Genomic DNA, 16,935 nt, shown 5'->3' with positions numbered 1-16,935 from the left:
CGAGTTTTTCTTGTAAGGAAAGTCACGATTGTATCTTTATGTGACAGGGTTCAATGGCGACCGTCGACTTTACACATTTTTGAATTTCTGATTTTAATCTCGAAGTAAATTCAACAGCATCGATTGTCTACTATCGTTCGAATGAAACAATGCCACGTTTGCATTTTTAGGATTCAACGCTTTTTATAAATCAACATTGAAAAAGGTTGCTGAGCCAATCGCCTCGAATTGCTTTAGTTTAATAATCTTAGAAAAAAGCTTTCTTTGCTGGACGAGAATAAAATGAGTTTTCCTAAGAAACGCATTGACTCGTACAGTGTCTCGTTTCGCTGTACGATTAAATTTCAAAACTCAATCATCAAAATGAAGTTTTTGTTCAAGATTTTCGTATACAATTACAAAGCCCCTGTAGCATTATCACAGCTGGTTTCATACACTTTTTTCGTTCAAATTCAAATACGTTTACTTTCTATAGACGTGGAAACATTTTATTCCAACTAGATATGTTCAGGAGAAAATTTACGTAGTTTTCGGTTTCTCGGTCACTGCGTGACCGTAATGCTTCATCAGTCGATCAGCCTCGCGCCAACCAGTACGGATGGCACCATGGACCGTTGAATACTGATGACTAGACGTCGCCTCACCAGCGAACATAACTTTCTGAAAAAGAGATGAGAAAACAAATATTTTCGAGCATGAAAATGTGCTCCGAATTCAATGTAAGAGAGACGAAAATGAGGCAATCAAAGTTCGATGCCGTGGGAGGTGAAAAATGTAAGTTTTAAAAACTAAATAAGCATTTTTTTCATTTTATCATCGTCAGAAAAACGAATCAGAGCCAATTTCGTTCTTAAAGACAATCGAGTGTTTATAGAAATCTAAGACACGAGAAGGTCAGCAAAAGGTTTTCAGTTAATAGAATAAAGTGAGAAACTCAATTAAGGAGGGTGGCTACCGACGATACAATGTTGCCATGCTAAACCATGTTAAATACATTAAAAATTTCAAAATGATAAGAATTTAATCAAATTTGGTGAACATATTCTTTAGGGCCAAATTTGACAGTACAAATTTTTTAAGATTTTTCTTCTGTACAGTTATCGAGTAATTGATCACTAAAGTTCAAGTGTATAAGCATAGCGTTTCCATATATATAGGTATACATTCCGGGCATAAGAAATCTGCTTTAATCCGTAATTACTCGATAACTAAGCAGAAGAAAATTTTGAAAAAAATTGTGTCTTCGCACTTGTTGTGCCCGTACATCGCACTCCTAAAATAAAGAGTATATAAATTAAGCGTTCTCAGCATAAATGCATCGACGGCGAAATATCGACGTTCCCGAACGAGCGCATCGACCCTCGATGTCATCACCGAAACTTCGAGAAAGAATATCACGCCATATTTTCGCGAGAGGGGGAAAAACCCCCGAGTCTATAAATTTACCAACTAACCAAAATTCGACAGTCTTTGACGAGAATTGTAACGATTGGTCTCGAGGCAATAAAACCTCGAATTTGTAACTTCTTAAATAAACTTATTGTTAACTTGTTGTAAAAGTATCGAGTTGGAGTTCAGCTCTTTTGGCCTAAATCCCTTAAATACTCGTCCTTGATAACTCGTCCCTTCGCGACGGTCTTCGCGGACACAACACACTTGATGTTGAAGAACATTATCACCAAATTTGATTAATTTCTTATCAATTTGACGAACGTAGCCACCCTCCTTAACTAGCTTGTCCAAGATTTCTTACGTCATTTTTAAATTAGTTTGAGGATCTCTCGATATTTTGGTGGACAACGTCCAAGTTAGAGACGAAGAAAAAGGACGAAAAAATCATTTTTCGGATTTTTTTCCAAATTCTTCACGGTGGCTGATTCAGTATCGTTGATCGAGCACTGAAGTGTGACTTTCCATTCAGCAGCCAATACATCAGCGACGAGTCATCGTGCAGAGTTGAGCAAGAAACTATATCGAAGCTCAACGATGAAGAAAAATAAGTTTTTCGTTGCAAAAAATAGAATTTGGCTAGAAATTTTGAAACTAGAGATTTTGAGGCTCAGCATTTTTTTCGTTGTTTATCCATACGATCATTTTTCGCGAACCGGAAACGAACTTGGAAAAATTGTCTGCTTCTCAAATTCTTTTGCTCAACTCGGAGGTGAAAGAGAATTATATTTTTTGGCATTTTGTGGCTGAGATTTGATATCCCGGTGTCTGGAAACGATTTTCTAACTTAATTGAAACTCACAGGTTTTTCATTTTCCATTATCGGTTCTTCGATGTGAGCGGGCAGAGCACCGACGCGTTTAGATTCCGGAGTTTTGTGGCTGTAGGTTCCTCTGAAGTGTGGGTTCGAGTGCCATTGACTCCTACGAAAACATTGTTTCAAAACACGAAAAAAAAAAATGAAAAAGAAAATCCACTGGAGTGCGATAATATACCTCAACATTGCTTTTGGTTCTGTGAGATTGTAAGTTTTCCCCAAAAATCCACGGAGCAGTTCTTTTATTTCACTGAAAACTTGCTCCTCCGATCGTCTTTCCATTTCTCGAACACGCGAACCTGTGACCCAACAACACAACAAGCCTGGCTTGTGTTCGATCGTGATGATGCCAAAAACGCCCAACAGCCAAGATTGCTCTGGCTAGAAATGAGATTCGAATTCAATAATGAAATTGTGCTATTTTCGAACTAGACTCGCTGCAAACTCTTATTTCAATACGAACATTATCGGCCACTTTTTTTCTATCTTCATCCGTCCAATAGAAATCTAAGCTCATCACAGAGTCCGTCAGAGGCCACCATGGTTCGTCGTATATCAGGTAGATTTTCGCGACACTTCCAAATCCAATTGTCTGCAGAAAGAAAGTGTCTGAAACTACTGCTGTTTTGTCGCTGTTAAATAGTTGATTATACAATAACTCAAAATTCACACAAAATCAACACAAAATTTGACATTGACATTTAAATTTTCGAAAACCAGTGATTTCAATTTTTATTTTATAATAAAACCATGACACTGAAGTTTGCAACGTTGGGGTCCAACGAAATGATCTGAAAAACTCTCCAACAATTCTGTTACCTGACGAATTTGCAATTCGTAGTTTTTCAGTCTGTATCAATGATTCGTGAAATAAAAATTGGTGCATTACAAATGTTATTTTCGTTAATTTCGTTGGACTCCAACGTTGCAAACTTCAGCATCGTATAAAACCATACAAATATGAATGTACATCATTTTGATTCCTTTCAACTGTCAAACTAGCTTACAACAAAGTGGAAAATGATTCGAAAATGAACACGGGCCCTGTTGTTCCATACAAATCTATGTTCTCTGCTTGTACAAAATACCTGATTGTTATTTATCACTCGAGTGCCATATCTGGAGAGACAGCAGTGTGAATATAAGAACCCAATTTTTATCGCGTGGTATTTTTGAATGTATCAAAATTAATTAAAATTCTTATGAAAACATGAGAATGAGTATTATCGGTACAACTATCACAAAAGCAAATTTGATATGAAACGAGGATATTTTTTCTTTGTTTTTGCGCACAATTAACTAGAAAATCATGAAATGAACTTTAGGACAAACAACAATTTTTTTTGTAGAGTCATATGTAATCAGAAAAGCTTGGATGAGGGTGGGGATCAAATGTTGGAATGACTAAAATTTCGAACAGTTAAAATCTCGAATTTATAAACTTCGAATGATAATATGGAGACGGATAGATTCGACTAGAGCTTTGAATGCCGAAAATAAATAAAGCAGAAACTGCAAGGTTCGAAGAACGTTTACATCGAAAATAGAATGTAACAATCGCCCATAGGACGATGACTAAAATATCGATTTTTCGAAAATTCGACTATCACTCTTTCGATTCATAAATTACTACAGTCAGCGATACTGTGAAAATTCACAATTTTGAAAATATAATAACGAAAGACCAAATGTTACTGAGGTTGAAATACTGAAACACCAAAAAGTCGAACGGTCAAAATAGCGAAACGTTAGAAAGTCGATCGATCAAAATAAAGAAATGCAGCGGAGCTCCAAATACACGCGTCTCACTCACTCGCTTACTCAGACCGGTGATCTCCAATTTTAAACATCGCCATTTTGACTTTCGCCTTTTCGAGCCATCGCTATTCCGCATATCCAAGTTTTATAGGTTCGAAAAATTCACTTTCGATTTTTTGCTACTCTATATTCTGGTCTGTCTGTAAAACAATTACTCTCCATTTTGAATTCGAAAATATGAACTTTTGACATTCGGATGGTCTGTTAAAATTGCATTCGAAATGAAAACTATTGAAATATATATTTTCGGGTAAATATGAATTCAAAGAAGGAATTTTTGATTAAACGCGCAATCTGCTGAATAGTTGATCGGGAATAAGAATTTCGAATAACTTATTTTTCTCCAAACTGATATCACAACTTTTAAAATTTCGAAATATCGACCGTTCTACAATTCAGTTATTCGACATATTGAACCCCACCCCTTGGATGATTAGAAAAAATGCACGAACCTTAATAGCATTGACTTTGGTTTCTGGCAAGGGAGGATTGAAAAGTTTCTCGTGGTCAGCCTTCAAAACGCCAAGGGACGGAGTGACAATAACGTGATCGGCGACGTACTCGTCACCGTTTTTCGTCACCACACGAACCGCTCCGTCAGGATTGTCATAGTCGATTTTCGTTACTTCGGTATTGAGAATCGTTTTGGCTCGGAAGGGAAGTTCTTCGGCAGGATTTGGGAACTTTTTCTGCAAAATTAAGCACCTTGGATGGCACGAGCACGTTTTACAATGCAAACGATTCGATGAACCGTCCAGAAAAAATTATTCGAGGATAAACGAACCAGCAAAATGTCGATGACGAAACCGTACGTTCTGTTCTTCCAATTGATCAGTAGATCTCCTTCGCATACCTCATAATTTTCATCGACTGCGACGTCAAACCAATCGTCAGCAGCGTCGTAAGCCATCTTCATCAAGCAGAATGTTTTTTTCAAAGGTTCACGTAGCTCGGGCTCTATTTCCAGATGTCCTTTGAAATATTCGTCCAATCTAAACGAAGGCAGAAAATTGCGATCAAATTATGATTTTTTCATTGAATTTTGATGTTTTTCCACATGCCGGATACTGCGAATCCTCAGCGATTTTGAGCATGAGTTTTCAAAAATATATAAATAAGTGACTCACGTCGTTGCTCGAACTTTCAAAAATTCTCTTCTGAGACAACCTTTGCAAAAGTTTTCAGAAATTAATATGAAAACTTATGATTGATCGTTCCACTTTTCTCGTTTTTTTTTACCTGTGGATGTACCAATCGCCCAGACTCCGATTTTTGTACTCCTCTGCAGGCATCGTAGCGAGAAGGTCCCCATCGAAAAAATTTAACAAGTCAGCAGCTGTTTTTTCGTCCATTTTTCCTCCAGCAGAATCAAACAACGTTGAAAATCCAGCGGGAATTGATCTCTCTAAGAGTCCCAGTGGCCAGACCATTTCGAAAACCGCATTATTTTTTTCTCCGTGTACCCACTCGGCTCCAATGTCCACGGTGTAACCGCCTTAACGAGAAAACCCAACAGAAATAAATATACATGAAAGAAAATCAAAGGTTCGAATCTGATTACCAAATTCCGTGGAATAGAGGCGGCCACCGACGCGGTTCTCAGCTTCGAGAATCGTCACGTTCTCGAAACCATTTTCCAGGAGGCGAGTGCCTGCAGCAATGCCCGCTGCTCCGGATCCGACGATGATTATTCTCGGAGACACTTGATCCGCTTGGAGTTGCAAAAAGCAACACAAAGCTAAGATTATCGCGCAGCTGAACATTTTATTCGAATGCAACTCGTGGAATTTTGCTCGAGGCTTTTATATCATCGTCTTTATCTCAACATTATTTATGAACTATGATTATGGAATTAATCATATTAACAAGGTCAGAGTCGGATGGAGAGCATGAGAAATATTATTTTCTTTCTGATATCGGCATCTAGAAATATATTTGTCATGATCCAATCAGCTTCAGATTATGTAGATTCTGAGGCTATCGAAATTCATTACCGATTAAATGCTTATGTTAATGGTCATTGATGAGAATGCATACAATTAATATATTGGGCAGAAAAATGAGTTCGAAAAATCAATCAATTGGAAATGAAAATAGTAAAAATGAAAAATTTCTTTTCGAGCATTTGTGTTGATAAAATGCAAGTTGAACAAAAAAATGTTCATAGTAATTGTAACTTTTAAACTCTTTTATTTGTCAGCAACCTTAATTGTAACGATAACTTATATGAAAAAATAGTTTTTCTCGATCAAAAAAGGGAACTATTTCATTCTTTCTTTACATCACTATACAGAAAAATAAATCGCATGCAGTAGCGAAAATTTCGAATGCTAAAAGTTCATTAAATTTACCATTTTTTTCTTAATCTTTTTTTATATTTTTTTCTTTTGCAAACATCTTCAAATTTACGTGTAAATTTACAAGTTTAAGGAACTACGATTTTAGCAAGAGAAGGAAATTCGGTGGCTCGCTCCTTTGTGGATCTCTGACGGCCATAGAGCTTTATCAAGCGATTAGCTTCGCGCCACCCTGAACCGATTGCTCCGTTAACTGTCGATGAATGTTTCGTCGAGGTTGCTTCTCCGGCGAACAGTACGATCTGGCAACAGCGATAAAAACTCGGTTGTCGATTATCGATAAATCTTCCTCGACCCCCTCTGATCATTTTTTAACAATGAGAATCCGAGGCACTGTGAAACTAATTTTATTCTCAAAGTTCAACATCTGAGAAGTATAAACAACTCATTTTTCGAGCATTTTATTTCTCGAATTATGTTTTTGCATATTCCCAAATGATGGAAACTTCAAATGATTTTTTTTAGTCCCAATCGCATCGACTATTTTCTCCCTGAAATCTCTTGGAAAAATTCCAATTAAATTCGACTTTCAGGAGATTCGAGAAAAATTTATTCCTCGAGGTATAATAAAAACCGACTCACGGGGTTTCCTTCGTGCTTAATTGGTTCCTGAAGATCGCCGGCCGTGGCAGCGAGACGTTCAGTTTCGAGGTTGCGATAACTCCACGTTCCTCGAAAATGTTTATTGAGGAACCACTTGCTCCTAGAAACATTTGTCACCGTTCGATTGAAAAATCTTTTAGAGTTATTTCGCTTCGCGAATAAGAATTGAAAATGGCATCGTTTCACCGTAACATAGCGGAGGGTTCGGTAAGATTGTATCCAGGTCCGAAGAATCGATGAAAAATCTCCTTCAGCTGAGTGAAAACTTGCTCTTCGGACTTGGATTCCATTTCCCGAGCGTGCGGACCCGCCAACCAACAACTCAGCAAACGTGGCTTGTGCTCGACACTGACAATCGTGACAATGCTCAGAAGCCACGATTTCTCGGGCTGAAACGTCAATTTGTTTATTCGATTGTTAGATTTTCATTGTTTTTCCTGAATTGTGATGATAGAACGATTAATCATTTTTAACGTTACAACTATTGTTCAGTGTGCGGGGACAGAAAAACAATACCGATACGAACATCATTTTCGAGCTCCTTTCGATCCTCTTCGGTCCAGTAAATAGTGAAAAACGCGAAATTGTCAACTCCCCACCATGCTTCGGGATAGAGCAAGAATATTTTCGCCACGTGACCGAGTTGAAGACCCTGAAATCCGACCACATTTATCTAAAAAAATGTACTTTCGTTAAGGGGGAATATCAGTGTGAAAAAAATGAGATGGGTGCAAAAGAGCTTCTCTGTATGGACCAGGGATAGCAGACTAATCGGTAACAACTTGTTTTATATTAATATTCAAGTTACATCATTCAATTTCCCTCTCAAAACTTTAAACGCGTTTTTCTCGAAACCATGTTTTTTGACCTGGTTGACAGAATAACTCTGTGAAATTTTGTCCAATCGACTTCATTCAAAAAGGATTCTCTTCAGAAAACTTATCGCTATCGTCGCATTGTAGAGTTTTTTAAAAATTGTTTACCTTTTTTTATTGACAATTTACTGCAAAATTTTTCTGTAAAATTCGATTTTTTTTATCAAATTTTCAAATTTCCTACGATGCTGCGATAGCTGTACTATTATAATTTAATAATCTTTTTGAATTTTTTATTTCAAATGTTTACCGTGGCACTTACGCTGTCAATCGTCTGTGAGTTTTTTTTTGAGACGTCATTTTAAAAACACAACAAAATCTCAAATAATTTCATCGAGCCGTTTTTTCAAAAGAAATCTCCAAAAATGCCGCACACTGTTAAAAAAATTTTTTTCAAACAAGTAACTTTTTTTTAATGCAAATAAATGAATTACTTGTATATTATCTAGTAATTCATTATTGTTTCCATGTAAATATGTTTTTGACATAAATTTAATATTTTTATGAAAACAAATATAAATTTCTTAAAAATAATGGACCGTTAATAGACGAGATTGCACGTTCACTACAAACAATGCGTCAATTTAATTCGGCTGACTAAATAAAAATTTCGACAGAGCTTTCGAATTTTTGCAGCCAAAGTATGTTTTGTTCGAAATGAAAAAAATGTACAATCTTAATTTAGAAAGTAATTTCTTTTTTCTTCCTGGAATACAAATTTTTTCGATTAAAGTTTTTTATTTTTATACCGAAGAGTAATGTGATTGCTGGAATAAAAGTCAATTACTTGTTTCAAGTACGTTGCGTGTTTCCAATGGAAAATATTGCATATTTCTCATGAGTAATTTCCATGTATGTCATCAAAATAAAATATTGCCACCAAAAATATTATTTATTTACCACGAAAATATATTATTTGCTATTGGCAGCAATTCTGTATTTAATTTAAATAACGGTATTTAGTTTCAAGAACCTTTATTATAACGACTAATCAATAACTGCCAAAAAAATGATTTATTGGACGTAAAATATTTTTTTATCCAACCCAAATGAAAATATTTTAGTAGCCAATGAATTTCCCTCAAATAATTTGAATTACTTGGAAAAAGATTTTTTTTTTAACAGTGCATTCTTCAGCCTGTCACTAATTTTTTCCTTTAATCGGAGTCGGAGCAAAAAAAATGCAAGTGAACCTGAATAGCGTTGACTTTCGTTTCCGGTAATGGTGGATTGAACATCCTTTCGTGATCGGCTTTCAAGACGCCGAGGGACACCGTCACGATGACGTGTTCAGCTCGGTATTCGAATCCGTTGGTGGTCGAAACCTTGATAACGCCATGAGGAACATTGTAATCGATCTCAGAGACTTCAGCGTTCAGTATAGTTTTGTTGAGCACCGGAAGTTCCTTAGCAGGATCGGGGAATTTTTTCTGAAAACCGAAAAGTCACGCGGACGAAGAGCATGAAAACGTGGATTTCGCAATTCTATAATCACAGACCGATTCAGTTCTGGTTCTGATTAAATGCAAAGACGAACCATCAAGATATCGAGAATCGTGCTGTATCCTCTGTCTTTCCAATTGAGAGCTTGGTCACCCGGACACAAAACGTCTTCGTGATGCGCAGAAACGTTCACCCAACTGTCTGCAGCGTCCGCGGTCATTTGAAGCAAATCGAACATCTGCGTCAGAGATTTCCTCTGCTCGTTCGTCAGCTCAGGATAAGAATCGAAGCGCTCATTGAATCTGCAATTCAAACAAACCCTCATTCCGGCGTCTCTATAGGCGAATCCGACTAAAAAAATAAACGAGAAATTCCGGAAAAAAAATGCGAAATCAAAAAGATCGATCGTAACGTAAATGAAGAAAAATTACTCAAGCTTGTAAAAATCTCCCTCCGATCTGCCCGAGTATTCTTCTGGTGTCCTCGCGTTCGTCATATTGAAAAACAAGTCGACAAGGTCGCTTGCAATAGCCTCGGGTAATGCGGATCCCGATGAACTGAGCACTGTCATATTTGTTTCAACGTCCCAGTGCCCGAGGAGGCCAAGACGCCAGGCGAGCTCGTACACTACGTTGTCCTCCTCGCCGTGGACCCACTGTCCACCGACGTCCACCCAATAGTCGCCTGGGAAAAAAGTCGATTTTTCACTCAATAAAAAAACAAATTTTTTTAAACAACTTTAGATAATTGGAAAACTACGATTCTCCGGATCAATTTAATCAGAGTCTTCATATAATGGAGAAACGTAATCCGTAGCACGGAACTTTTTCTTCGCACGGATGTTTCAGTTCAGAAATGAAATCATTTAGAATTATTCGTAAGAAATTAGTATTATTGGAGAAAAATATCGACAAAGACTAATGATTTATGGATCAGCTTCTAACACCAATTTCTAAATTAAGGAAGTTGAGGCATTAGAATGAAAATGATGTCACCGCTTTTAAACCGATTGCATCTTATAAAGTGAAGTGTAAAAAAAAATCAGTTAATTTTTCAGACAGTTTAGGAGCGTCGTTGCTGAGAAAAATCAATAACAATTTGAGCCAAATAATATGTAATCTTATGGAAGTCAAGACACATTCGGTGATATCTCCGTTAAAAATGATGCTAAAAATATGAAATTTTTTGGGCAACATGAGCAAGGCTTGTCGAATAATGTCAATTTTTTCAGATTTATTAGGAGATTTGCTGAGATTATATTAATAATAATCTGTTTTCCGTGCAGTTTTTTGAGGCTAGGATCGTCACTGTTCGTGTTTTCGACTGAGCTTTCATCAGTTTTTCGTCTTTTTTTCCCCAACTTTTCTTTAAAGTGTATGCAACATTGCCAAACTGTAAACTGGCCTAACTTTTGAAAGGTACAGGTCATCACTTTTGGGTAAAAAAAATGACTGTACAGCCTCAACTTCCTTAACAGCTGAGCTTTAATTTAATTAAAAAATGTAATTTCAGTCGCGCGATGTTTCATCCACTGGACCGTCTTGATGAAGAAATGAACTAGTTCATGCGGAACTTTGTTCAAGTGTGGGAACGGAACATGAAAGAAAAGACTTATTCGAAATGTGATATCGTTGACATTGCAAAAACTAATAATGAAAGGAACAACTCTTAAAAAATAATTGAAAGTAAAGAAAAAGAAAATATCAAGAGACATGTTCACGAACCTCGAATAACCGCGAATAACGGAGACGTTTAAGAAAGAATTATAATTCATTCGAAATTCAATTTTAATATAAAGAATTTATTATATCCGATTCTGTGTAAGAAGAAATATTGTCAGGGAAAAATATCAAAAAAAGCTGACATGATCAGTAATTTGACACGCAATTCAATATTTTTGTTTACTGACAATATTAACCTTTTAAGGACAAGAATTTTTACGTTGGAATCGACCTTTTTTACACGAAATTCGTACATTATATCGATAAATTTTTCAAGCAGAGTGCCCGACCGAACTAGTGGTCGATGTTTCGACCAGACCCGTCCGCACTAAAGGTTAAGGGATACGATGATAGAGCGAGGATCTGAACTGAGGAATAGACCATTTTCAAAGCGTGTATTTGAATAATATGCAAAATTAGTACAAAGATTATTGTTTCTGTAAAGGGAGCTCACCAAATCTGGTGGTGTAAACTCTCCCACCGATTCTATTTTCCGCTTCGAGAATGGTAACGTTGTTGAAACCATTTTGTAGGAGACGGGAAGCCGCCGCGATCCCGGAAGCGCCAGCTCCAATGATAACAATCCTCGGTGAACGAGCGACGATAGCTTGGACTTGAAGAACGGAGGAGCACAAAGTTGCGAACAAGGCGAGCCGAAACATCGCGATCTTTGACATTTGAATATGCAGCGAGTTTTATTCGGTCTATACGTGAGCATGGATCTCGACAAACTGAGCTATTTCGTAATCAGGAAACAGCTGTGTGCTAGCCAAGATATGCCACATTTGCTCTTAGTCGCGTTCAATGTCAAGTTAAAACTATTCATTTAATCGAGATTAATGATTTTTCATTAATAAGACTCTCCGATATCTCGGGTCAAAGGGTCTTTAGACACTCGAGAATTCCTCCATTATTATACGAAGACAATTATATCGGGGCTGAACGATTTAGAAATCTCAGTCGTTCATCCCTCATATTACGCTTGAAAACGTATTAAGGCCTTTTTTATACACACTTGTGATGAGCGGAAAAATGGATATTTTTTTTATTAAATATTCTTCAAGTACAGCGTCTGAAGAATATTCTCACCAAATTTCATAAAGATCGGAGCACTAGATTCGTAGCTATGGGTATTTCAACCGACCGCCCGTTGCGCGCGGTCGTCTAATAGTTGAATCTTTAAACGCGATTATCTCAGAATCGTCTTTTTTGAAAAATACCTTTGCGGTGGACGCGATTGCTGAAAAACTGTTGATCCGATCGATACGAGATTTGTACCACTTATTTATTATAATAATATCTGGGGCCTGGAGGAAGAATTTCTTATTTTATTGGAAAAAGAAATTGTAACAAAAAACGAAAATTTAGCACCTCAAAAAATGATTTTTTTGTTAAAACTGTCGCCGTTTTTTCTTAAATCAAAATTTTTACGAATCCTCCGTCCAGGCCCAAGCTGTTATTACAATAAATAAGTGCTAGAAATTTCGTATGGATCGGATTAATAATTTTTTAGTTATCATCGCAACTGATGCTCAAAAAAGGGTGCTCCTGGAATACAGCTGGAGTTGCGCCATTTTGACAAATTTATTGATTAAAAAAATTGTACAAGTACATGAACATATGTGCTAACGAATGACGTTCACAGTTTTTCAATAAACATTTATTTTCTTGTCGAAAAAAAATCAAGATAATCACGTTTTTTTGCCAGCTGCAAGTGCATATAAGACCTTAATATATTTCTGTTATTCATTCGAACGATTGAAAGCATCAAATAATAGATTTTGTCTTTATAACTCGAAGCTTTGTTCTGTGATTTATTCGCTCTCGAAAAATCAAAAATATTGTCGCGCAAATTGTCGTATTAATAATTTGGGTGCGGACATCGTGACAGCTCTGCAAAAACACCTGAGGGCAAGCGAACAAATTCAAATTTCCTTCAACATTAGCAAGGAAAATCGTTTGCAATTTATTTTCACTCGGTCAAAATTGAAGCCGACGATTCTGAAGATTCTTACGCGTTGATGACGAATCTGCTCGACGAAACTCTCAACCAGGTCAAATTTTCGCGTAAGTTAACGTCAAGCTATCAATAAATGTGATTTCAAACGGTTACGAAAATTCGGAGGGCGCTAGTTCGCGTGGACTTTTAGGATTGAGCTTTGTTCGCTTTTTTCTCGAACCTCGCACTTCCAACCGCCGTTTCAGACCATTTTTAGGTTCATAATTTCGTGCTCTGCTCGAAAATGTCTCGGGAATTAAAAAACCCAGGCAAAAGCTCATTTTCCACCAAATTTGCGCTTCGATTCGTGCAGAAGCCTGCTTATGACACTTCAGTAAAGTAGCTGCGACGTTTTCTCGCGCAATAATCGTGATTTCGCGAAGTATCTCTTCAAACGTTCGTACGTACCCAATTGGCTGGGAGTAAAAAGCGTCTTGGGATGAGGCAAAGCAAACAAAAATGCAGCGTGGAACGAGATATTTATGTATAATGCGACCACACAACAATAAATTTATAAATTTACGAAAACAGTATTCGGTGCTTCGCCATGCCGGATTTTTAGAGCAATTGAAATTTCAGTCTTTGGTGGACTTGCGTTCGGTGTGGTATTTGATGATTCTGTCAGCTTCTCGCCATCCGGTCTCAATCGCTCCGTGCACCGTCGAAAAATACTGGGGATGCGTGGCTTCACCAGCGAACGAGAGAATCTGAGAAGTGCCCAAAAAGGGAAATATAGAAAGAGAGATTGCTCCAACCTCGGACTCTCAAAGAACAATGAAAACAAAGCTCACAGGTTTTTTTCGCTGCGTTATCGGCTCCGACAGGTCGATCGCCATCGCTCCCGATCTTTCAGTCGCGAGACTTCTGTAGCTGTACGTACCCCTGAAGTGTTTATTGCTGTACCACTGACTCCTGAAAATATGTTGAAAGGAAAGATCATCAAGTTATTCCAGGCCCAAGTGAGCGAACAGAGGAAATTATTGTTACATAAAAATTTCACCTCAACATTGCAGTTGGTTCTGTGAGGTTGTAGGTTTTGCCTATAAATCGCCGTAGCATCTCCTTCGTCTGGTCGAAAACCAGCTCTTCGGGTACACTTTCCATTGCTCTGGCGTGGGGTCCGCTGAGCCAGCAGCACAACAAATTGGGCTTGTTCTCCACACGCATCGCTCCAAACAGTCCGAGTAACCAGGCCTTTTCGGACTGGAAAATGTAAACGGATAAAAATAATTGTCTCGTCGGAGATGAATTTTCGTTGGTAATTATCAGTAAAACCGGAAGTTGTAGCCCTTCCGAAAACGAGCGAAGTCGATTGAATCACGAGGGACACAGATGCGTCAGTAAATCAACACAAAACAAACATCTTTCGCAAGCTCATCTCTGTCCTTCTTGGTCCAATGGAAAGCAAACATGTGAGTTCCGTTTCCGGTGTCCCACCAAGGTTCGGGATAATGGAGATAAATTTTTGCCACAGTTCCAAACTCGAGGCCCTGGAAAATCAGACGAAAATTCACATTTCGATTCTGGCTGTGCACGCAAAAGGGAAATTCACGTTTGAAGATTGAACATGGAGTTCCACAAACCCGAATCGCATTTATTTTTTTCTCAGGTAACGGAGGGTCAAAAAGCGTTTGATGATCGGATTTCAAAACGCCCAGAGATGCTGTGAGAATAACGTGAGCCCCGACGTACTCGTCTCCGGTCGAAGTAACAACGCGCACGTTTCCACCAGAAAGGTTGTATTTGATCCGCGAAACTTCGCTGTTGTAAATCGTTTTGTTCAACACCGGCAGCTCTTCCAATGGATTCGGAATTTTTTTCTGCGAAACATTTTATTTTTTCAAGCGAATTGAGTTATCGTACGAAAAGTCTCCTCAGAAGAAATGATTCAACAGAATTAAATCAAATTTGCAACAATAGTTTGAAATTCATGTTTTCTTCAAATTTTTTCATCTCTTCAGTGATCGTTGTTTCTGCTCGAAAGCATGCTTCGATGTGAAAAAGTACACGAACCATTAAAACGTCGAGAATCGTACTGTATCCTTTATTTTTCCAATGAATCGCTTGGTCTCCGGGACAACGAGTGTATTCGCGGAGTCCTCTGACAGAAACGTTGAACCAATTATCCCCAGCGTCGTGAGCCATTTCAAAAAGATCGACCATATTTTCCAAGGGCCCCCGCTCGTCTACGGCGATCTCCCGATGAGCTTTGAAAAACTCATCGAATCTGCGAGTATACAAAAAAATAAAACGACATTCGTAGGATTCAGTGGTCTTAGGACGTTCGGAGAAATATCATTAATAAATTCCCTCGGGCTAAGAAATTAAAGGCTAAAACAAGTTCATCGAATCGTCTAAAATCCTTTCGATTTTCTTTGGAATCTTCCTTTTTTTACGAAAGTCTTTTTTCGACTTTGCTGGCTATAAAAAATGTTGCAAATGACTCGCTTACTTCGTACACAAAAATATTATTTTCAATGAATTTTTGAACATTTTGTTAGTGAAAACAAATATTCTAAAAGTTTAAACAAATCCAGACAATCACAACTGCGTCGACTGAAAAAATCTGTTCGATTGTCATCTCTTATTCAATTGAGAATCAATAAAAATAACGTGGTAACGAGTCGGTCAGATTTACTTAATTTTGTAGTACTCTCCGATGGACACATTCAAGTACTCGTCCGGTGGCTCGCTTTCGACGAGATCGTAGTAAAACTCCATCAGCTTTTTACCCGTTGTTTCCGGAGTCATCGAGCCGGAAGAACTGAACAATTTGTACAGCCACACCGACTCAGTTTTTTGGAGTAGCCCCAGAGGCCATGCCAGTTCGAATGCCACATTGTTTTCTTCTCCGTGGACCCACTGACCTCCGACGTCGACCCAGTAACCACCTTGAAAAAAGGTACTCGACGTAGCAGAAAATAGTGCATGCACGTTTTCATAGAAAATATTCTGACGAAGAGATCAAGCGAACGGGCCGAAATAGCTCGACGTTACGGATCGAAGAAAAGGAGGAATTTAATTTATAAAATAATAAAAAAACTTTCGACGCGATTCGAATGGAATGGAGAGTAAATAAAAATTGAAAATCACCCAATTCCGTGGTGTGAATTCTTCCACCGATTCTATTCTCCGCCTCGAGTATCGTCAGATTGGTGAATCCATTCTGCAAGAGACGCGAAGCCGCGGCTATTCCGGCTGCACCAGATCCGATAATAATAATTCTTGGTCTTTCCTCAGCGATTACGTAAGCTGGTAGTAGAAAGCAGCAGAAACCGACGAATATCGCGTTGCACAGCATCCTCGTGTATTCTCACGTCCAATGACGTTTCGTCTACATCCGATCTCGCCTTATATATGTAAACACGCTAAAAAGGCTTCACCTTGGTCTCAGCAATTTTTTAATCAAGCGAGATATCGCGTGTGCCAACTGCCAATGTAAATCCGCGAGGACTTATACCGGGTCGCACTCGACTCCACTAGTCAACTGTGTTGTTACGTTCAATTGCAACGCTTCTTTTCATCGAGCTCCTTTGATATGATTCTCTCGGGTTATCGCTAGTGACCCAACGTCTTTCCCGTGGGAACAAAACTGTCATTTTGACTTTCCGTTTTCCGGCCGAGCAGACTTTACGAATGGACGGAATAATTGGTCGAAATATCGCGCCAACTCTTGACAGTCGAACCAATCAGCTTTGCATTCCACGCCTTTTGAAAGATGCTCATCCAAAAATACTTTTTTCAATATTTCCTAGTTGTTTCAAACGCACCCTTGTTGTTGGGGCTCACTTGCCATTAACAGGAATCTCGATCGTTTTACGGAACGGTGTCCCCGCTGCTAGTTTACCTCCTG

General features: G+C 38.1%; 1 protein-coding gene across 1 annotated transcript; it reads right to left on the bottom strand.

Moving 5' to 3' along the window:
* Positions 1-358: 358 nt before the first annotated feature.
* On the bottom strand, positions 359-16,567 carry LOC122405697 (uncharacterized). The gene is made up of 24 exons (XM_043410590.1): positions 16,176-16,567; positions 15,721-15,973; positions 15,096-15,309; positions 14,666-14,902; positions 14,444-14,572; positions 14,083-14,285; positions 13,874-13,994; positions 13,660-13,789; positions 11,538-11,777; positions 9,794-10,046; positions 9,457-9,664; positions 9,113-9,349; positions 7,571-7,696; positions 7,231-7,433; positions 7,024-7,144; positions 6,522-6,683; positions 5,646-5,883; positions 5,324-5,579; positions 4,869-5,076; positions 4,537-4,773; positions 2,730-2,858; positions 2,445-2,647; positions 2,252-2,372; positions 359-660 (listed from the first exon to the last, which is right to left on the bottom strand). Exons 1-24 carry the CDS (start codon positions 16,381-16,383, stop codon positions 520-522), a joined length of 4,578 nt encoding a protein of 1,525 aa, XP_043266525.1. The 5' UTR covers positions 16,384-16,567; the 3' UTR covers positions 359-519.
* Positions 16,568-16,935: the final 368 nt, after the last annotated feature.

The sequence above is a fragment of the Venturia canescens genome, chromosome 2, assembly GCF_019457755.1.
Source record: "Venturia canescens isolate UGA chromosome 2, ASM1945775v1, whole genome shotgun sequence".
NCBI classification, from domain to species: Eukaryota; Metazoa; Arthropoda; class Insecta; order Hymenoptera; family Ichneumonidae; genus Venturia; species Venturia canescens.
This window is presented reverse-complemented; position numbering and strand designations above follow the sequence as displayed.